A 23,371-nucleotide genomic window follows, 5' to 3' on the forward strand; every position below is an offset into this window, starting at 1 on the left:
GAATTGGCTCTCACTCCCTCCCCATGTGCGGCTTTTTCAGGGCGCTGGGGCAGTCCGGAGATTCCGCTTTCGGCCCACACAAAGGCCTCTGACTCTGCCTCTCTGTGGGAAAACACGGGCGCCCACTCCCGGGGCTTTCAAAGGAATCTCTCACCCACTATCTGCGTGCACCGACCAGGGGGTCGGGGAAAATGGCTGCCCCACTTGTCTTTCTTTATCTGGGTTTGGCGCGAGTGTTAGCTTGTATTGCCTGGGTTGCCACAGGCACAGTTTTTCCTCGGCTTGGATGTCCGTGCCACAGCCTGGTTCGGCCGTTTGTGCCGTGGCCTGGATCTATTCACCCCCTTTGCCCACCTTAGTTTCTATATTCTCAGTTCCCAGTGAAAGCCGCCCTGTTTAGGTTAGTGAGGAAGGCGGAGCATTTCTTACTCCCTATTTCTTTCAGGGTTTGGTTATATATTAATATTTAGCCAATTTTTCGCTCGACCATTCCTTCGAGTGTATTGCGAAACATCTGGAGGCTCCAAGGATAGGTTTTTCTGTTTCTGGTTGAAGATCTTGTTGAGGTTTGGGGGAGATTTATCGGTATCGCTTCCTACCCCGCCATTACTCTGACGTCATCTCTGGAAACTTCTTTTAAAGCCCACTTGAACTTGACTGTCCACTAGGATTATGTTCTAAACTGCATGAGGTCTGAGATTGAGCCTTATTTAATTTGGCATCCTTCCTGATGCTCAGTGTAGTATATTACTTCTAGTAGATCATTCAAATACTCGATGAGTTGAAATGTAGCAAGGAGTTTGTAATGCTTTTTCTTTGTATTATGGTCAGTTGTGACCTACAGAAAAGAGCCATTCTTTCATTCATTCCAGAAATATTCACTGAACACCTACTATGTGCCAAGCACTAGAAATACAGACCTGAGCATGAAGTTCCTGTTCTCATGGAGCGTGTATACTTGAGAGGTGTCTTTTAAACTGCAGGTTGAAACCCTTTAGGGGATTCTGAAATCATTCCAGTGGGTTGCACCAGCATTATTTCAAATAAATGGAAAATAATAAAATCAAACTTATCAGAGAATATCACACAAAGCAAGGTGTTTCCTTAAGATTTGGTTTCAGTTAAGTTTGTGTATAATGGGTATGATGTAAAATGCATTTCTTGGTTGGTCCAGGATTAAACCAAGAAGCACTATTCTAGAAGAATCCCTTGCATCTAGATTAAATCTCATTAAAAATTTTTTTTAAATTACATTTTACATTCAATATTATTTTGTATTAGTTTCAGGTGTACAGCATGGTGGTTAGACAATAAATCTCATTATAAGTGTTTACTTACCAGCAAAGCTATAAAGCAAGTTAGACAACTTTGATTCAATAAAATATAAGCATACCTCCCATGTGTCAGGGACTCTGCTAGACACTGAGGATACAAGGATGATTAATTCACAGTCTTTATGCATAAGAACTCATTAAGAATATAAACAATCACAGTTTGGTAAGTGTTAAAACAGAAATATGTGCATATATAGTAAATTAATACCTCACTTTTTCGATGCTACTCTAAAACTTACTTTCATTTATTTTGTATTTCATAAAGAGTCCATGTAAAACACAGAAATCATATTAAGGCTGTTCAGGCAAATAATCTGGCCAACATCCCATAATGAGTAGCTGAGCTCTAAATAGAAGCAGGTTTCTTAGCCTTCACCTACTGCTGTTTCTATCACATAACTTGATTTTCTCATCTGGCCTTGATTTTCTTTACACCATCTTGAAGTATTCTGAACAACTTCGGAATAAGATGGTAATTCATCATTTTTTACTTAAGTGTGAAATTATGGTGACCCCTCCTGTACCATCCCAAGTGAAAAGGAACAGCTATGACTTACTATTTGCCTAAATTCCATATAACATCCACACCTGATCACTAAGTCAGTACTGTGAAGACTCATATTCTGGGAGCTATAGCTGACCCTCATATCTGAAGGAGGGAGAACAGTAGGGGATATATTCCTTTCGGAAACTAGAATTTCTTTTTTTTTTTTTTTGTGGTTTTTTTTTTTTTTTTGTATTTTTCCGAAGCTGGAAACGGGGAGACACAGTCAGACAGACTCCCGCATGAGGGAGGGGAAGAGAGAGACAGAGAGGAAGGAGGGGGGGGGGGTGGAGAAGCAAATGGGCGCTTCTCCTATGTGCCCTGGCCGGGAATCGAGCCTGGGTCCCCTGCACGCCAGGCCAACGCTCTACCGCTGAGCCAACCGGCCAGGGCCCGGAAACTAGAATTTCAATTGTACTTTCAACCAAACAACTCTTTTTATACTATTCAGTATAAGCCAGAATGCACACAACAGAATATACTGTGAACTGCTGGAGAAAATGATTTTAAATTTCTTATCTGGTGGTTCTTTTTACTTCTTGTTAGACAATGAGCTAGAAGTACAATTACACTAGAGTATATGAACCAATCACAGGTTGTTTATTTTCAAGATTTCCACAAATGTTTAAAGGCTTATAAATCAGTCCCATTAAGTTCATCGGGCTGAAAGGCTAATAAAGACCAGCTGTCAACTTGAACACACAAGGGGCACAAAAGGCGACACAACCCCAGTGTCATCCCTATACTATGGGGGAGATTTCAGATTCAGTGTCAAACATACAACAGCCTGCTTTTAAAGCTTCACTGTGGGTAGTGCTTTGTTCTCTGCTGTATGACCCTCAGATAAAGTGAAGAGATTTCACTGATAAGGTACCAAGTGCTGTAACTGCCGGAAGTATAAAAATGGGAACTTCTCACTTCTATAAACCTGCAAATAACAAAATGAGCAATAACAATAGCTAACACTTTCTACTGTTTATCAAGTGCCAGTTACCAGTGTATGCATTTTATGCAAATTGACTCATATGCTGCTAACGATAACCCTATGAGTTAGATACATTACTATTCCCATTTTAGAAAGGGACAGAGGCACAGAGAAGTTGTGTAACTTTACCAAGGTCACACAACTAAAAAGCAGGAGGTAGGATACAAATCTATTATATGAGGTCTGGTTCCCAGCCTGCACAAAGACAACTGTGTTACATTACAGTTGACCCCTGAACATGGCGGCATGAGCTGCACAGGGCCACGTCCATGCAGATTTTTTTCAAAAAATATATTGGAAACTTTTAGAGATTTGCGACAATTTTTAAAAACTCTCAGACTAACCACACAGCTTAGAAATATTGAAAAAAATTAATAAAAAGGTGTGCCATGAATGCATAAAATATATATACATATTTTCCTAATAATTTTAATAACATTTTTCTTTTCTCTAACTTCCTTTACTATAAGAATACAACGCATTATACATATACCAAATGTGTTAATCAACTGTTTACATTCTCGGTAAGGGTTCTGGTCAACAATGAGCTATTAGTAGTTAAGTTCTGGGGGAGTCAAAAGTTATTTGCAAATTTTTCCAACTGCGTAGTGGGGCAGTGCCCCTAACCTCTGTGTTGTTGTTCATGGGTCAACTGTACTTACAACAGATTCCCAACAGCTGGCTTGACAGCACTTTCCAAAGATGAGAGGAGAAGGAGAAATATAATATGGTGAAGGGCACCAGAGGTTAGTGTCACAGCTCTGCCACCATGGCATGACTCTGAGCAGGTCCTTCACCTAAGCCTCAGTTTCATCATCTTAAAAAGAGACAATAATGTAAAGGAGTGGCTTAGCACAACGCTGGCATTAAGAAATCACTCAAAAATGGTAGCTCTTACTATTATGGGAACACTCAATACTGTACACTTATCAATTCTCCCCCCCCAATTATTCATAAATTTAATGTCATTACACTTAAAATTGCAGTGAGGTTTTTGACAAATTGATTATAAATATTATTTGAAAAATGAATGTGAGATAAAATTCTGAAAAAGAGTAAGAGAAACCTCCACCACCAGATACCAAAACACAGAATACTGTAAATATCTGATAAAGGTACAGGAAGAAGCAACGAAATAGAAGAACAGCAAAGGAAGTCAACAGGCTCATACAGCCGTGATAATTGAGTGTAGGATAAATGTGGCACGTACCTCCAATTAAATGGTGGGATGACTGGTGTCCCACTTGGTAACAAATGTAGGTTATTTCTATAATTTTAGAGTAGGAAAGCCTTTTGAGGGATGACATGAAGGTGAAAGGTCATACACAATACCCACCTTGACCACATATAACTTAAAAGTTTCTGTAAGGCAAAAGACACTATGAACATACTTACCAAGCTTACTATGGGATTTTAATTTATTCACTGCTATTTCCTAGTTTATATGCTTGGTCCTACTTGTTTTCAGTTTACACTTTTTTTTGTTTTCTCTGCTGTTTCCCTTCTAGATCTGACTTTATCCCCAAAGGAAAAACATTATACATACAATGCAATACAATTTTCCTGTATCAATAAGAAGCAATTTTATCTACTGACTTATCTCCCCCTGTGCAGGGCTGCTGCATGCTTCTGCTTTTTTCCTCACCCAAGGTTTGGTCAGTGTATTCTGAGACTTAATTTAACATCACGTTCATTCCCTTTGAAGAGTAATTCTGGACACCGGCATTGTTTTTATTCATACATATATTAGAATTCATCTACCTTAAATAAGTATGGATGTGCACCTGACCAGGAGGTGGCGCAGTGGATAGAGCGTCAGACTGGGATGCGGAAGGACCCAGGTTCGAGACCCTGAGGTCGCCAGCTTGAGTGCAGACTCATCTGGTTTGAGCAAAGCTCACCAGCTTGGACCCAAGGTCGCTGGCTCAAGCAAGGGGTTACTCGGTCTGCTGAAGGCCCACGGTCAAGGCACATATGAGAAAGCAATCAATGAACAACTAAGGTGTTGCAACGTGCAATGAAAAACTAATGATTGATGCTTCTCATCTCTCTCCATTCCTGTCTGTCTGTCCCTGTCTATCCCTCTCTCTGACTCACTCTCTGTCTCTGTAAAAAAAAAAAAAAAAAAAAAAAAGTATGGATGTGCATGGCTTTTTCTTTTACACTTTCACCACTTCATTCTTTTTTTATTTATTTATTTATTTATTTTTTTCCGAAGATGGAAATGAGGAGAGACAGTCAGACAGACTCCCGCATGCGCCCGACCTGGATCCACCTGACACGCCCACCAGGGGGCGACGCTCTGCCCACCAGGGAGCGACGCTCTGCCCACCAGGGAGCGATGCTCTGCCCCTCCGGGGCGTCGCTCCATTGCGACCAGAGCCACTCCAGCGCCTGGGGCAGAGGCCAAGGAGCCATCCCCAGCGCCTGGGCCATCTTTGCTCCAATGGAGCCTCGCTGCGGGAGGGGAAGAGAGAGACAGAGAGGAAGGAGAGGGGGAGGGGTGGAGAAGCAGATGGGTACTTCTCCTGTGTGCCCTGGCCGGGAATCGAACCTGGGACCCCTTGCATGCCAGGCCGATGCTCTACCACTGAGCCAACTGGCCAGGGCTCACCACTTCATTCTTAAGTTCTTGAGTTATCTGTTAACTCCCTAAAGACACCAGATACTATGTCCTTTTGCACATGGATGACACTTTGAAAGCTACGGCATTCAGACAGAAATGGTCTCCCTTTCAATACTCTAGATCAGGGGTAGTCAACCTTTTTATACCTACCGCCCACTTTTGCATCTCTGTTAGTAGTAAAATTTTCTAACTGCCCACCAGTTCCACAGTAATGGTGATTTATAAAGTAGGGAAGTAACTTTACTTTATAAAATTTATAAAGCAGAGTTACAGCAAGTTAAAGCATATAATAATAATTACTTACCAAGTACTTTATGTCGGATATTCGCTGTTTGGCAGAATAAATCTTTATAAAACTATAGTTAAATCTGTCTTTTTATTTATACTTTGGTTGCTCCGCTACCGCCCACCATGAAAGCTGGAATGCCCACTAGTGGGCGGTAGGGACCAGGTTGACTACCACTGCTCTAGATAGTGCTCTGTTTTATTTAGGCGTTGGTGCCATGATAGAGAAGTCTCAAGTCAGCTTGATTTTGTTCCCTTCTACTAACTTTTCTGCCTATGTGTACTGGTGGATTTTTGCTCTCCTCTTGATATTTGAAAGTTAAACCAGGCTTTGGTTTAATGTTCGGAACGTTGAAAAAATGCTGTCCAGCACTTGATCCTTTTGTATACCGATACTGACCTTTCTACTCAGGGTTCTGAGAGACTGTCTAAATCTTGCTCTTTTCTCTTGGGTTTCCCATCTGTTGTTCAGTAACTCCCATTGTAGTTTTAAATTCGGCAATGGTGCTTTCGCCTTTGTGGAATGTTATCCTAATCGTAGATTGTTCCTCCTTTGGTACTGACTGCTCTATCTTCAGTGATCCTCATTCATCGACTTGAGAATTCAGAAATTCTCCTAAAAACTTCTTGTTTCTTGATGTACAGTTACTTCAGAAGCACGTGGCCCGATTAATCCTTTGCACTTGCTCACCTTCTGCCTGAAAGAATCTTCCCCTGGACACCCACACGAGATGCCCCTTCCGCCTCTCAGTAATGCCTTCTTCCTGGTGACGACCACTCTGCCTGAGATCGTAGGAGAAACTGCATTTCACCATCCTCATCTACCCTGGCCTCCCCCTCCCCTGCTTTAGCCCAACTACCACTCAATATGCCATGTATGTTACTTATTTATTCAGTTTATTCTGTTAATAGAGGATTCAGATATATGAGCTAGGTGTTACCTTAATTAACTATTTGCATGAATTTTCTGGACAAAAATTTCAAAAAGAAAAAATATACCACTGGCCCTGGCCGGTTGGCTCAGCGGTAGAGCGTCGGCCTGGCGTGCGGGGGACCCGGGTTTGATTCCCGGCCAGGGCACATAGGAGAAGCGCCCATTTGCTTCTCCACCCCCACCCTCCTTCCTCTCTGTCTCTCTCTTCCCCTCCCGCAGCCAAGGCTCCATTGGAGCAAAGATGGCCCGGGCGCTGGGGATGGCTCCTTGGCCTCTGCCCCAGGCGCTAGAGTGGCTCTGGTCGCGGCAGAGCGACGCCCCGGAGGGGCAGAGTATTGCCCCCTGGTGGGCAGAGCTTCGCCCCTGGTGGGCGTGCTGGGTGGATCCCGGTCGGGCACATGCGGGAGTCTGTCTGACTGTCTCTCCCCGTTCCCAGCTTCAGAAAAATACAAAAAAAAAAAAAAGAAAAAAGAAAAAATATACCACTTTTATCACTGGGGGGAGAAAGAATATTACAGAAAAGATGCCAATTCTTTCCAAGTTAACTTAAGAGGTTTAGAGCAATTCTACTTTAAAAGTAATTTATGGACTACTGGGTATATATCCAAAAGAACTGAATATTCTAGGGACTAGAACAGATACTTGTACACTAATGCTCAGAGTAGTAATATTCGCAATAGCCAAAAAGTGGAAGCAGCTCAAATGTTTCTCAAATGGCTAAACAAAATGTGGTGTATACATATAATGGAATGAATATCATTCAGCCTTACAAAGGATGGACACTCAGACACATGCTACAACATGGATGAGCCTTGAGGATACTATGCAAAGTGAAATAACTTATTAAAAGACAAGTACTGCATGATTCCACTTGTATGAGGTGTCAAATTTGGACACAGCAGAAGGGAAGTCACCGGGGGTGAGGGAAAGTGGAAACTGGCAGGTGTTTAACGAATCTAGTTTCAGTTTTGCAAGACGAAAAAGTTCTACAGATTGGTGGCATTATGTGAATATATGCTACAAACTATAGATAAAAATGGGTAAGATAGGAAATTTTGTTTTTTCAAGAGCCTTTTAAAGTATTCATAGAAAAGGCAGTAATAGTCAAGAAAACTTGGGAATAATAATCAAAGGAAACTGGCCCAGCCACATACTAAGATATATTGTGAAATTATAAGAATTAAAATAGTGTAATGATGAGTAGACTCAACAGTTCTGTATGGGCAAGAATTAGTATTAACAAGAATGACATCACAATTTAGTGAGGAAAGACTTTTATTTCAGATGTGGGGTCAATTAATTAATTTGTGAGTTAATGTTCTGGAGGCAGGGGGCCATCACAGTCATATGCCAATATACATTCTAGATAAATTTAAACTCAAAATGACTTCCATGTACCTCATTTCCCTTTATCATTTTTCTGCCTTTCTTATACTTGAAGATTTTGTTTTTGGCAGTCTTCCTTTTAAATTCTATTAACCAACTGGGTGACACTTGAACAATAATGTTGCTTTATAATTTAAATCATCTTGTAGAAAATCTGACAGTCAACAAAATCAAAGTGTAAGTACATCCTGTGTTAAGAAAAGTCCATTTAACTAAAGAAATCATCAAAAGTAGTTGGCTCTTCTTGGTATTTCAAAGTATTTAATTTATAAGTTTCATTAAGTTCTATTATAACTTTATCCATCAGCATAAGCGTGACCTTGGAACTGATAGGCCCTCTGCCACTGCAGTTTGAAGGGCCTGTAGTACCAACGTGCTTGGACTCTTAACATCTACATATTTGCCAGTCATAAAAGGTTTCCACACTTTATTTTTGGAATACTTCAGGTTTCCCACTTTAATATTTATTCCATGCCAGTAAAGGGACTGCTAAAAGGGAACACCAAACATCTGGATTTACAAAATGCCTTTCATAGATGCTGTGGTAGGTAGAATGATTCCCCAAGATGTCTACGCTCTAGTCTCCAAGAACCTATGAATATGTTACATGCTGTGTAAAGGGGCTTTGCAGATATAATTCAAGTTAGAGACCTTAAGATGGGGAGATTATGCTAAAATACCCTCGCGGGACCCATCTATAGTAATTACATGAGCCATTGCGCACAGAGAACTTTCTCTGCATGGAGGGAGAACGGAAGTGGAGGAAGAAGGGAGGGTAGACATACCTGAAGAGTGAGAACTCGGTGCACGTTTGCGGGTTGGAAGACAGGGAACAGAGAACGTGAATGAGGAACGCAAGCCCCCCATCCCAGTCGGCATGGAGGGTGGCGACCTCCGCCTTACAACCGCAAGCCACGGAATTCTCTAGCAATCTGAACGACCTTGGCAGTAGATCTGCCCCTGAAGCCCATGCTGGCTGACTCTCAGCCCCTGAGACCTGGAGCAGAGTCACAGCCCAGTCCACCTGGACTTCTGACCCACAGAAGCATGAGATAAGAAATTGGCTGAGTTTTGGACAGTTATTGCAGCAGTGGAAAACAAATACATACAGATTCAATTCTTATATAAACTAAACAAAGTAAATAAACGATACTGCTATAAATACTGTAACAGGATAGATTTATGACTGTCCTCTTTATTTCAGTTCCACTTGTGGGTCACTGTTTCTGTGTCAAATGGCAGAAGCGACATTGGCCCAAGGCACATACTTGGTACAAGAAAAAAGACAAGTTTTTATTAAAAAAAATAAAACCAGAAAAAAAGATTAGTTTTTACTAACAGGTTTATCTGTTTTAAAATTCAGAAACTGACAGTGTTTACAGAAAGATTATGTTCCAAGGAGTGACTTGGAACAAGTCACTTGGAATAAGATACAACTTCAAAAAATAAACAGATTAAAAACATTTCCTCAGCCTGGTCCCATAGTGCTTAAAAACAAAAACCAAAGAACTATGAAGAGTTCTTCAAAGAAGAACATCTGATATTTTTTCTCTCTCATTCCCATGATCCTCCTCCTTTTATTTGGTCACCCTAACAATAATAAAAGTTAAACTCCAGCAGTATATTAAGTAAAATTACAAAGAAAAAACATACAGAAATAGAAATTTGGCACAAACAGAATGGGAATCAGATGACCTTTTCATGCTATTTAAGTAGTGACACCATTTCTGATAAAACTGCCTAATTAAAATCCCATTCATTGGTAAATATTTACTTACAACACACCTTCTAGTGACAAGCCCCATTGCAGACACTGGTGGCAGCTTTCAAGGAACTCAAGCTAGTGGAATGCACAGTTATAATACATGCAGTGCCTGAGACAGGCTGAAAGTACAGTGTGTCTGTAGTCATGGTGCACTTTTGACGGATCACAGGAAAGCAACAAAAGATGATAGAAATGTGAAATCTGCACCAGATAAAAGGAAAACTCTCCCAGTTTCATACCTATTCAGTGCAGTTCGATGTGGGCTCACGCACAGATTTTTTAGGGCTCCTTAGGTAGCTATCCCGTATAGCCTCTACAGACTCATCACTACTGATGGCCTACAAGAACAGGGTGATGGCCTACAAGAACAGGGTTTCTCCACCAAACTGCTGGTTTCCTTCAACTGCTTATCCCACCGAGTAATGTTATTCCTATGTGGTGGCGCTTCGTTATAAACGCGCCGATATTCACGTTGCACTTTGGTCACGGATTCAAATTTAGTGAGCCACAGAACACACTGAACTTTCTTCTGTACCATCCACATCTCAACTGGCATGGCCGTGGGCTGCTCCGCTGTATACACGGTGTTACGTCATCATCTGCGCATGTGCACATGCTGCCACATCATCCTACAGAAACTGGGAGGGTTTTCCTTTTATTTGGTGCAGATTTCACATTTCTATCGTCTTTTGTTGCTTTCCTGTGACCGGTCAAAAGTGCACCATGACTTTACAGACACACTGTATAACCAGAGCACAGAAGTTCACTCAATTCTGATGAAAAAAGGCTAAGCCACATGCCTTGGCTGGATAGCTCAGTTGGTTAGAGCTTCGTCTTGATGTGCAGAGGTTGCTGGTTTGATCCCTGGTCAGGGCACATATAAGAACAGATTGATGTGGCTCAGCGGTAGAGCGTTGGCCTAGCGTGTGGAGGACCCGGGTTCGATTCTTGGCCAGGGCACACAGGAGAAGCGCCCATTTGCTTCTCCACCCCTCCGCTGCGCTTTCCTCTCTGTCTCTCTCTTCCCCTCCCGCAGCCAAGGCTCCATTGGAGCAAAGATGGCCCGGGCACTGGGGATGGCTCCTTGGCCTCTGCCCCAGGCGCTAGAGAGGATGGGCAGAGCATCGCCCCCTGGTGGGCAGAGCGTCGCCCCATAGTGGGTGTGCCGGGTGGATCCCGGTCGGGCGCATGCGGGAGTCTGTCTGACTGTCTCTCCCTGTTTCCAGCTTCCGAAAAATGAAAACAAACAAACAAACAAACAACAAAAAAAACAGATTGATGTTCCTGTCTCTCTCTTGCTTGCTCTGAAAACTAAGTTAAAAAAAAAAAGACTCAATGCAGGATTCTTTAAAAAGAAAGAAAAGAGCCTAAGGTATGTATGAGTCTACTACAGTATGCTCAGATAACTACATTTCACTGTGTGAGCACCAAGTGTGTAGGATGGGGTGGGGTGAGAAGTAGTGCAGGATTGGGGGGATTGGCAGGAGATAGGCCTCAATAGTCAGGTCGGGGTTACATCATAAAGGCATGAGACTTTACCCTGTAGGTGAATTTTAAGCAGAAGAATGGCACAATCATTTCTGGTTTAGAAAGATTCCTTTGGTAATAGAAAGGAAGATGGATTTAAATGAAATAATACCAGAAAATGAAACCAGTAAGAAGGCTATTATTTTATGCAAACAGAAATAATGAGGGCTTGAATTTGAGAAGCAACAATGGAAATGAGGATCAGATAACTAATCTGAAGAATTCCTGTACTCAGAAAATAAAATATGTGGTAGACATCACAGGTCCCCAGCAAACTGCCATTTCCAACTCCCTGCCTTCCTTACCCACAGCTCACCGGAGAGCTAGAAGGACCTGCTTTCTTCTTTCTCAGGTGCAGTGCAGTCACATGGGAGACAGTCTTGACAACCTCTTTGGAAAGGAGGGTGGCTCTGCAAAGCCTTGTCTATTCAAAGGAAAGAGGTTCATGCAGAGAAAGGCCCTCCTCACTTCTGTCTTCTGCACATGATACTGGATGAAGATACTGTACTTGGTGCTATGACAGTCATTCTACCACTCTTAAGGGGACAGCCAAGAACAAAAGCCAACATGCTGAGGATAGCAGAGTAGAAGGATAGAAAGTCATGGTCCTTGATGAACCAGCTGAGTTGCTGACCTAACCCAGGGTCTGTTTATCTATGGACTTAAGATAAGCATCCTTTTAGTTTAAGCCACAGATGGTCAAGCTCTGTTCCTTTCTGACAGAATCAACCAAACCAAAACAACGAGACAGAACCTGGTGACTTAACTGATTGTGAAAGGTTTGCAATAAATAGGAATGTGGTTTTATTGCCAAGGTTGTGGCTTGGGAAACAGAACAGAAGAAGGTGCTTGTTGTCAAGATAAAATTACAACAGAGAGGTGTATGTGAGGGGGGAGAGGTTGGATGGAGTAAAGGGGAAGGGTCTGAGGTGAGGAAGGAGGGGCAGGAAAAAGTTTGTTCCTGGACATGTTGCTTTGGAGCAGGGGTCCCCAAACTACAGCCCGCAGGCCGCACGCGGCCCCGAGGCCATTTATCTGGCCCCCGCCACACTTCTGGAAGGGGCACCTCTTTCACTGGTGGTCAGTGAGAGGAGCATAGTTCCCATTGAAATACTGATCAGTTTGTTGATTTAAATTTACTTGTTCTTTATTTTAAATATTGTACTTGTTTCCGTTTGGTTTTTTTACTTTAAAATAAGATATATGCAGTGTGCATATGGATTTGTTCATAGTTTTTTTTATAGTCCGGCCCTGTAATGGTCTGAGGGACAGTGAACTGGCCCCCTGTGTAAAAAGTTTGGGGACCTCTGCTTTGGACATTTTATGGAGTAATTTAGGGGGAAGAGTAGATTCAGATGTGTCTGGAACACATTCAGAAAGTCTGACAGATCTGCTGATGTACGGGAAGTCAGATCCTATCATACCTGCATGACCTCACACTCTCCTGGAACAGTCTAATGGAGACGGGAGGAGGGAGGCAACAAGAATGGAGGCCAGACCAAAATTTCCTTATTTTAAAAGTTCTAGAAAATGTTCTCTGAAGATGTACAGATACTGTTTAAAAGTAGGGAGATAATTGTTTATAGGATGAATCTACAAACATAATACACTACTGCATTTTTATTTTAAAAAATTCATCAGCCTGACCAGGCGGTGCGCAGTGGATGGAGCATTGGCCTGGGATGCAGAGGACCCAGGTTCGAAACCCAAGGTTGCCGGCTTGAGCACAGGCTCATTCGGCTTGAGTGTGGGCTCACCAGCTTGAGTGTGGGCTCACCAGCTTGAGCGTGGGATCATAGATATGACCCCATGGTTGCTGGCTTGAGCCCAAAGGTTATTAGCTTGAAGCCTAAAGTTGCTGGCTTGAGCAAGGGGTCACTCTGCTGTAGCCCCCCAGTCAAGGCACATATAAGAAGCAGTCAATGAACAACTAAGGTGCTGCCAACGAAGAATTGATGCCTCTCATCTCTCTCCCTTCCTGCCTGTCTGTCCCTATCTGTCTCTCTTGCAAAACAAAACAAAAAAAACCCAACAACAAAAATAACATCAGTAGCCAAGATAATCTGAAAAGCAAATAATCTGGAACTACAACAAATGAAGACCTTATGCCAGAGACTGCCCCAGCAATTGAAATTAATCTGACTCACCCGTTTTACTATGTAGGCCAGTCAAGTAGGAATATGTGAGTAACCTCATTCCAAAGTCTCCAAAATAACTCCAGGACATGTTTTATTGGTGGCAGATTAACCCAAAGAACAAAGAGAAACATAATCACCGAGAAGGTGGCAAGCAATAATTTAGTAGTGCTGTTTAAGATTAGGTAACCTTATGAGGATTCTACTATCCCTCCATGAGAAGTTAATGCAGGTGACCTTGATACAATCATTTTGCACATGTGGCAGAATTACCAGAGAAAATAAATGATCAGCAGCTTCCCACCAAGCAAACAGGAGCAGGTGAAGTCCTGCTCACAGGCAAGAAGTCCCTCTAAACAGTGATTATTAGCGCATGTTTACAAAGTTTGGACTAGACAAACCCTACAGACGACTGCAATCCTTATCAAAGGCATCTACGATGATGAGGAAGCACTCCTTAGGATAAACGGAATATGCCCTGGACATAAAGCAAAAATGTTTTAAAAACCAATACTGACTTGAGCAAAATAAGTATAACAGATACAAATTTGTACCTCAACTCACTGGTCTTAATTCCAAAACACGACTCTGATCGTCCTGAACCCAACCAAGAAAAACTTTGTGTGTTCCCCTGGCTCACACACCCCTCCAAGACCAAACTAAGGAAAGTCTTTCTCCTTTCATGTACCCTACTCTGGTTGTTCTGGACCAGCTGATAGCTCCCCAGTCCAACCTGTCCTTTCTGACTCCTGCCATTCCATCAGGCTGTTAGTTCTTTGCCTACGAAGCTCCAAACAACCCTCCAGTTTCCCTCTCTCTTTCAATGTTTCCTGATCCTACAACCTCATGTAGTCCTGCCCTTAACATCCTGTACTGCTCTTATCCAAATCATGCTATCCTGTTTTCAATTACCACTGTTGTGCCTGCCCTCTAATACTCTAAATTCCTTAAAGAAGGATAATGAATTCATCTTTGTGGCTCTGACAGGGTCATAGTGACCTAAACCGATCACAAACTGAAGCCTTCAAAAGAACATACAATGGCAAGTTTATTAGAAGTCTAATAATTTAACTATTTACCATTCTGATAAAGTCATGTGCTTCTCCTGTTGACAGGAAAAAAGCAATATATAAGAAATGAAAATGAGAATTACTCAGTAGAAAATCAGGCTATCTGTAACTTTCTCTCGTTTCACTTTTCACAGTAAATTAACCTCCAAGTTCTTATATGAACTCAACTGAAAATACACCTCAAGTCCAGGACAGCCTCTATGCCAGGGGTCCCCAAACTACGGCCCGCGGGCCACATGCGGCCCCCTGAGGCCATTTATCCGGCCCCACCACACTTCCGGAAGGGGCACCTCTTTCATTGGTGGTCAGTGAGAGAGCACAGGATGCATCCTGTGTGCTGTATGTGGTGGCGCCACAAAGCGCAGCGATGAGGGACACACGCGTCAGGGCTCCGGAAGCGCGTCATATTACTTGTTACGGCTAGCATTGGCAAATACGGAACCAGACACTGACCATCTCATTAGCCAAAAGCAGGCCCATAGTTCCCATTGAAATACTGGTCAGTTTGTTGATTTAAATTTACCTGTTCTTTATTTTAAATATTGTATTTGTTCCTGTTTTGTTTTTTTACTTTAAAATAAGATATGTGCAGTGTGCTTAGGGATTTGTTCATAGTTTTTTTATAGTTCGGCCCTCTAACGGTCTGAGGGACAGTGAACTGGCTCCCTGTGTAAAAAGTTTGGGGACCCCTGCTCTATGCTCTCCTGACGTCATTCCCAGGGTATGGTAAGGGAATTCCTGTCTCCTCAAGATGCTACACTATAAATTTAGCAACGTATAAACAATGCAAGGGAAGAAAACGTTTAGACCTGTAAATGAGAACCAAGATTTCTGACCTCTACTACTTTGGTTCTTCCGCATCTTTAAGCCAACAAAAATAATGAAGGGGGCTTTTTCATTGCCAATCCACTGACAAAAAATTTTTAAGAAAAAATTAATAAATTACAAAACAAAAATTAATCACCAAAAGCACAAACAAACCCAAGCATGCTTCTAACTGCAACGATCAAGCTCTACCAAGTATTTCCAGTGCAATTACAAGGCAAAGCAATGCCTGGACTCGATTCTGCGTGCTTGCAGTATTCCAAAGTTAGATGACATCATAAGTTCTTCCCTTCCTTCCCTTGTGGTCACGTCAGATACCTGTTGCATCACCAGGAAAGTGGTCTTCCCAATCTAGGAAAGGAGTACCATCATGATCTCTAAATAATTCAGCGGGGCTGTTTTCTTGATAAATTTTAGCCTCATGTATTTTAATGAGGTTGCCTTGGACGCAAGGGCGTGGGGCTCTTGGGCACCTTTGAAGAGATTCTAGCATGGACATCGACAGTTGTGACTTTCTGTACTTGAAAAGGGGCTTGAGAGTTTTGAAGACTTGGGCATGAAGAGAGACATACATGGTTCGGCAGAAGCAGAGGAGAGAGGAGGGCGGAAGATCGAGGTGGGAGTATTGGGGCAGCGCCGGAGTCCCCGCGGTGGCAGTGGGAAGTCAGACTTGCGACGAAGCTTTGCGGAAAGGACACTGCTTGTCGGCCAACGTGTCGGGCCCAGGGCCAGGGTTCGAGCCAAGGTGGGGGTGCAGGAAAATTCAAGTCGACCCGAGACTTGGCCAAAGCCCTCGGGCACACTGGGCAACAATAACTCGCTTGAGGATTAGAAAATAATAATACTCCCCTCCCCTTGCCCCCGGAGAACTAAGCTGGAGGCGGAGAAGCGAGGATGGAAGCGATGGGGCCGAGGTCCGAGCCCAGCCGGCCAGACGCTGCCTGGGCCGGGGCTCGGGGCCGCCAGGGGCCGTACTCACCATGTCGTACACGTTGAGCACCACTAACTGGTTAGCCCCCATTCTCCCGGCGGCCGCCGCCTCGTCCTCCAGCCGCTCGGTCTCCGCGGGGCCGAGGCCCCACCCGACCCCGCGGGCGCCTCAAGGGGCCAGAGCTGGGCACTAAGCGCACAGCCAGACCCGCGGCAGCAGGCGCAGGAGCATCGGGAAGCTGGGCTGCTCTAGGGCGCAGCTGACAAGACCCTCTGCGCCGACGAGGCCGACCGGTGGCGGGCCCGCTAGGGCTCAGGCACCTCCCCTAGGCGCTAGACACGTGGGGAAAGGCGGGGCCTGAGCGAGGGGCGGGCGCCGGGAGCCCGGAGGCGGAGCCAGCCCGGCACCCGCGCGGATCTCGCCTGCGCTCTGGCTGCCGGATGCCGCACCTCGGGATCTAAAATGGCGCAGCCTCCGCGTATTCCCACTGTGGATGAGCGGAATTTCGCGCGTCTCCACGGTGAAGGAGTTACAGGAAAACAATAGTTCCCAGCCATACCGTGAGTTCTCCCGCTAGGTGCCTGAAGCGTAGAGGCCGTGTTTCAACAAATTCGTCGCGGCGTAGTTTCTAGCTGTGGACTACAGCTCCCAGCATGCTGCGCGGTTTTCAACCCTATCAGACCAGGGTTTCCCCGGAGACTACAGTTCCCAGCATGCAGTGCTTGGGGGTCTGCACCTGATCTTTTGCCGTCAGCCTTTGGCTGGTGGTGAAGTCTTCGATCTTCGGCTTCTGTTGGTGCTGTGGTTGGTTTCTGTCGCGTTGAACCCGATGGAACCAACGACATGTTTCAAAAGACCAAGGCACATATAGGAGTTGATGCTTCCAGCTCCTTCTCCCTTCTTTCTCTTTCTCTCTGTCTCTCTCCCTCTCTCTCTCCTCTCTAAAAATGAATAAATTAAAAAAAAAAAGGTTTCAAAAAAAAAAAAAAAAAAAAAAAGACCATAGTAATGACCTTGTTTTTCAAATCCCTCCTCACTGGTTTTTTTGTTTTTTTTGTTTTGTTTGTTTTTTGCAAAGGGCGGGGTGGGGAAATAGAGGAAGGTGGGTTGCTGGTGGTAGGTGGGGTGTAGCATGCATCCATCCAGTTAATCCTCAGTATGGAAGTTTACTTTTTATGAAACTGTTCTGCTAGATCCGAAGAGAGTACAGTACTCACAGATTAGCACAGCCCAAGACACAAGTGGTGCTTTGTATGCATGCAACAAACATTTGCTGTGTCTGCCATTGCCAGGTGTGGTAGGTTCTGGCGAATACTTTAATAAACAGGAGAATGGACAAAATATCGATGGTTCTAGAGATAAAAATCTCTGCTTTGCAGAGAATTAAAATGAAATGTGATAGAAAGTAATCTTAGAGTGGCTGCAGCATAAAGGTCTCTTGGTGAGGTTTATGCTGAGATCTGACTGACAAAAAGCCAGCCCTACAAATATCAGGAAACTTCAAAGCTAATTGATTCAACTAATTACGAGGATATTCCACAAGTGCACACCAAATGGTAGCTTAGATATTGGAGGTAGTGGAGAACATAGAAAACTAGTTTTGGAAGTAGAGTCTACAAGACTTGCTAATGGGTTGGGTGTTGAGTTTGTTAGGGAAAGAGCATTCAAGTATAACTCATAGAATTTCAAGTTGGGAAATTGTGAGGATGCTGGTGCCATATATAAAACGTGAAAATTGGGAACAACAGGTTGGAAGGAGGGAAGTCAACAAGAGTTATGGTTTGGTTACGTTAAGTTGGAGGTGCCTTTTAGACATACAAGATGTCAAATAGGCATTTGGAGAAACGAAGCTGTGGGATTGATTGGATTACCATATTTTCCACATACATAAAACGCACGTTAATTTTGGATCCCGGAATTTGAAAAAAAAATGTATTGCATAAAGTTATTGAACTCAAGTTTTATTCATCATAAAATTTATATAACTCCTCAACAAGCACGAAAAAGCGGGAAGTGCAAGTAAAAAAAATTTACAACCACTGTATAAGATGCACCCAGTTTTTAGACCCCAAATTTTTCAAAAAAAGGTGATTCTTATACATGGGGAAATGCGGTATGTAGGGAAAGTGTAGATAAAAAAAAAAAAGAGAAAGGGGCCAAAAATAAAGCTTTAGGACCCTTCATTCAAAGGTCAAGAAGAGCAAAAGGAACCACATGATAGGAGAACATGGTAACAGAGAAGCCACAAGTTAGATTTAGCAATATGGAGGCTACTGGTAGCCTTGACATGAGCAGTCTTAGGGGAGTAGTGGAAGCCAAAGAACATCTGGAATGGTTTGAGGAGTGAGTGAGTAAGGTGAAGAAATGGAGACTGTGACAGCTTAGGACAATATTGGGATAGGGCTGTGTGGTCAATGGCATTATGAAGATGAGACTATTAAGATATACTGTATGTAAAGAGAAATTGGTGATGCAGAAGAAAGGGTGAGATTTCCAAGGGCAAGGTAAGAAGGGGAAGAGACCCATCCAGGGCACAAGTGGAAAAGAGGGATGTTTCATTCATAGTGACAGCATATAATGTAGATGCGTGTACATTGTGATGGCAGAGACAAAGAGACAAATGAAAACAGGTTAAAAATTTGGGAGTTCTGAAATGAGGGTGTTCTTTTCTGATTTAATTTTATCAATGACTAAGAAACCAGGTGCTCATTAGAGAGAGAAGGGAGAGCTGGAGTGGAAGGAATTTGAAAAGAGAAGGTGTAAAGGTGTAAAATAAGGGAACAAATGCTAGGAAAATAAGGTTGAACTGTGAGGCACTGTTGAGTGACAGTAAGTGCTGTATGCAAGACAATTAGTTGAATGTCCTCAGGCAGTGGACAAAGTTTTAAAATTATTTTTGGTGTATTCAGCTGGCCTTCCTTTTTACCTAACTCAAGACAGCTGGTGTAGGGAAAGTCATTGTCTGTTATCACCTTGTGGTTCTAGCTGCACTGCTTGGCTCCAACCACTGGTTCACTTACTGTAACTTCTTACTCTGTGCTCTCCCTTTTCCTTGTGATCTCATCTACCCTCTCAGCTGTATCAATGTATCCTGAAAGGTCTAATGCCCCCATCTCCAATCTCTTCTCTCCTGAGCACTAGGCCACTATAACCTGCAGCCTATTGAACTTCTCTACCAGCTGTATTAGTTTCTTATTGCTGCTGTAACAATTGACTGCAAACTCAGTGATTTAAAAAACACAACCCAAATTATAATACAATTCTGGAGGCCAGAAGTCCAAAATAGGTCTCCTTGGGCTAAAATCAAGGACTGTGCTCCTTCTGGAGGCTCTAGGCTAGATATCCTCCCTTGTCTTTTCAGTTTCCAGAGGCAGCTTGCATTCCTAGGCTCATGGCCACATCGCCCAGACCTCTGCTTTTATCTTCATATCGTCTCCACTCTCTGCCTCCCTTTTATAAGGACACTTGTGATTGCATTGGGCCCACCTGGATAATCCAGGGTAATGTCATTTTAAGTTCCTTACCTAATCATATCTGTACAGTCTCCCCCCCACCCCATGTAAGATAAAATAAGGCAATATATTTACAAGTTCTGGGGAACCTAATGTGACTATCTCTGAGGAGCTGAAGTTCTGCTCACCACACAGGATGGCCCATGGTCACTTTAAATTTATTAGGCACAAAATGGAATTCACTGTCTGATGATGTGATGAATTGTATTGCTCATATAATTTAGGTATTGATCCACCAGTAACTGAAATTATTCATTCATCCATTGGACAAGTATTAAATGAGTACCATTTGTGTATCAGCTACTCTGTTTCTTAGGGTAGCATGATACAACAGACATGACTCCTGCTCTTGTGAAGCATACAAACCAATGGGAGGCAGAAAAAACATATATTTATTAATTAATTTGTAATTTAAATGGGAGGAAACAAGGAGTTGAGCATAACAGGGAGACTTCTTTGGGGTGGCTGTCAGGAGACAGAAACCCCACAGGTAATACTGACAAAATTTAATATAAAGAACTGTAGCCCTGGCCAGTTGGCTCAGCGGTAGAGCGTCGGCCTAGCATGCGGAGGACCCGGGTTCGATTCCTGGCCAGGGCACACAGGAGAAGCGCCCATTTGCTTCTCCACCCCTCCGCCGCACCTTCCTCTCTGTCTCTCTCTTCCCCTCCTGCAGCCAAGGCTCCATTGGAGCAAAGATGGCCCGGGCGCTGGGGATGGCTCCTTGGCCTCTGCCCCAGGCGCTAGAGTGGCTCTGGTAGCAACATGGTGACGCCCAGGATGGGCAGAGCATCACCCCCTGGTGGGCGTGCCGGGTGGATCCCGGTCGGGCGCATGCGGGAGTCTGTCTGACTGTCTCTCCCTGTTTCCAGCTTCAGAAAAATGAAAAAAAAAAAAAAGAACTGTAAATTGGGTATAAGAGGCCTAAAAAAGACAAAAAAGGAACAACTAAGGCATCAGAGAGGTAGTTCTGTAAATCCAGTGCACAGCATAGTGATCCTAGTCTACAATACTGTGTTAAAAGGCTCAGTGTTGCTAAGAGATGAGATCTGAATTGTTCCTACCACAAAAGAATTGTATGATGCAATACAGGTGTTAGCTAATGCCATGGTACCAATCATATTGCAATATATAAATAGATCAAATCAACACATTTACACCTTACACTTACACAATGTTACATGTCAATTATGTTTCAGTTAAAAAATGTGTATGTAAAAGCTTTGCAGTAACTAGCAAACTTTGCTGTCTTTGTTAGCCCAGTGTTTTTCAAATGCTTGCACCATTGCTTCTGCCATAGCATTCCCCTCCACCAGGACATTTCCCCATGTCCCTACCAGTGAAAACGTCAGCTACTGAACCACCACCACCTTGAGCCAGGAACTATGGTGCTGCACACATCCTTCAGGATGGTGTCCTCTCTGCCTGCTGGGTGCTGAGTGAGCCAGACCCAACTCTCCTCTGACTGCTTATTTTCTTAGTCGTGGTGTTACCACTTGTGTTAGTTCAGGTCCTCTGAGAAACAGTTGCCAACATACAATTAAATGTGCCAGGGTTTTCTTAGGGCAAGCCCTTCTATGAAAGGAAATTGGAAGTTGTGGAAGGTCGAGAGAGTCATCAGATCCAGAGAGAGAGGTGTCGTCCTCAACTGCCATGCTATAAAAGGAAGCCTTCAGGTGACTCATGTCTAGCTAGAATCCAGTCTGCCTAAATATTTCTATCATACTGACACACAGGACAGGCAGTGGCCTTGGAGGTGTGTGTAGCTTTGGTGCATAAATGGCAGTGGATTTAACAGGGAAGCAGCTAATGTCCTAGGTCATTTACACAGAGTTTTGCTTTGTTTATATGATAGAATTGTACTGTAAATACTTCTCTGTAGCTTGCTCTTCCATTCAGTAAAACCTTGTGGAAAATCTTTTAAATACCTGATACAGATTGACTTGTATGGCCAATGTATGATCATTTACCTATTGATAGGCAAGAGTTTTGCCATGACAACCAATGATAACACACACACACACACACACACACACACACCACACACACACACACACAATCTCCTATTGGTTCTACTTTCTAGTTGAACTTTGTTACAAATACTAATCATTTAAAAAGCTGTTATCTAGATTCTAGACAAATGAAGAAGCCTATTTTGAGCATTACATTCAAAATTTTAAACTTGAAATTTATAGCATCACCTTTTTATTTTTAGTATAAGTTGTACATTTCATGTGTGAATCTGCCATTAGAAAAACTTCTGAAATATATTTCACAGATTATTTAAATCCACATACATTATTTTTATAGATAAATTAATTGCAGTTGTATGATGTTTCATATGAAAAGTTTTATGCAAAATAATATTTAACACATTTATACATTTTAAAAATTTACTTTTATTCTTTTATTTAGGAAGGATTGTAATAGCTAAATTTAGTTTAAAACTTACACATATACATATATATATTTTTTAAAAGCCATATGAATATATAGACTACCTTTTAAGATAAATGCAAACACATTAAGAATTAATTTTATAACAAATATATATGAAAATATTTCTGTTTTGGATAAATTAAGAACATTTTTCAGATCTTGAATTTGGTGATACTTACTATGAGCTTTTATTTTTAGTATTTCTTGCTCAAACATTTGTTCTCAATATAAATATATAGGTATACTACACACACACCTACATACATATATCCATAGTAAAGAAACTTTGATTTTTTTTCTAGGTATTCTTTTGTTTTCTTTCAGTTTTGTGAATTGGGTTAAAAATATATTGTTTATAAATTCTCATATAATGGAAGTAGCTCAAAACTAGAAGAGTGAAGAACAGTAGCATCAGGAGAAAGAGGACAGAAAATACTAGGTAGCCATTTGGACTGAAATAAAAAAAAAAAGTCATTAGAAATTATTGTTCACTTTGGTTGTTAATTTAGTCAAACAATTCCTGAATAGCTAGGTAATATTCCACTGACAGAGAACGAAGATTAATAAGACATCTTATCTACCCTCAAAGTGTTTACCTTTTAGTGTTTGAGGCTGACCAGGCAGGAAAATAAACAGAATCACCACTATAAGGAGAGCAATTGCTACAAAAAAGGCTATACTTATTTCCCAAAGTTACTTAGAAACAACACATGGCCTATCTGATTTGCAGATTATTCGCACCATTAACGTTATCACAGCAGATTGAGGTGTCAGTAATATTTAAAGTAGGGCATAAATAATGGTTTGTCTTACTTGTTTGTTTAATGTTTTACAAAAAAGCAAAAACAAAACCAGGCCCAGGACAGAGAAGCAAAGTCATTTGCAATCTCAACATTAAGAAGACTTTTTACTTCATTCTCCAAAGAAACTGGCATGGAGTCAAGAGAAATGCTTTTAAACCAGTTTCCTGAATGTAGTGGGATGATGGCCATTGTCTAGAGCTAACTCAGGGTCAGTGTGGGTACAGCCACTGTCCCTTCCCAGTACCACTGCCCCTTAGGTGGAGTTGAAAG

At 42.5% G+C, this 23,371-nt stretch overlaps 2 protein-coding genes across 2 annotated transcripts in view; both read right to left on the reverse strand.

Annotated features, from left to right (window-relative positions):
* Positions 1–17,228, reverse strand: part of DESI2 (desumoylating isopeptidase 2) — a 43,735-nt gene extending 26,507 nt beyond the window's left edge. Inside the window, exon 1 of the mRNA XM_066381836.1 lies at positions 16,396–17,228. Within this exon, the coding sequence (XP_066237933.1) occupies positions 16,396–16,437 (42 nt within the window). The 5' untranslated portion in view covers positions 16,438–17,228. The remainder of the gene's footprint in view (positions 1–16,395) is intronic.
* A 5,368-nt stretch (positions 17,229–22,596) lies between these two features.
* CATSPERE (catsper channel auxiliary subunit epsilon) overlaps positions 22,597–23,371 on the reverse strand; it is a 92,324-nt gene continuing 91,549 nt past the window's right edge. Inside the window, exon 22 of the mRNA XM_066360146.1 lies at positions 22,597–22,750. Within this exon, the coding sequence (XP_066216243.1) occupies positions 22,597–22,750 (154 nt within the window). The remainder of the gene's footprint in view (positions 22,751–23,371) is intronic.

Source organism: Saccopteryx leptura, chromosome 1 (genome assembly GCF_036850995.1).
Source record: "Saccopteryx leptura isolate mSacLep1 chromosome 1, mSacLep1_pri_phased_curated, whole genome shotgun sequence".
NCBI lineage: Eukaryota > Metazoa > Chordata > Mammalia > Chiroptera > Emballonuridae > Saccopteryx > Saccopteryx leptura.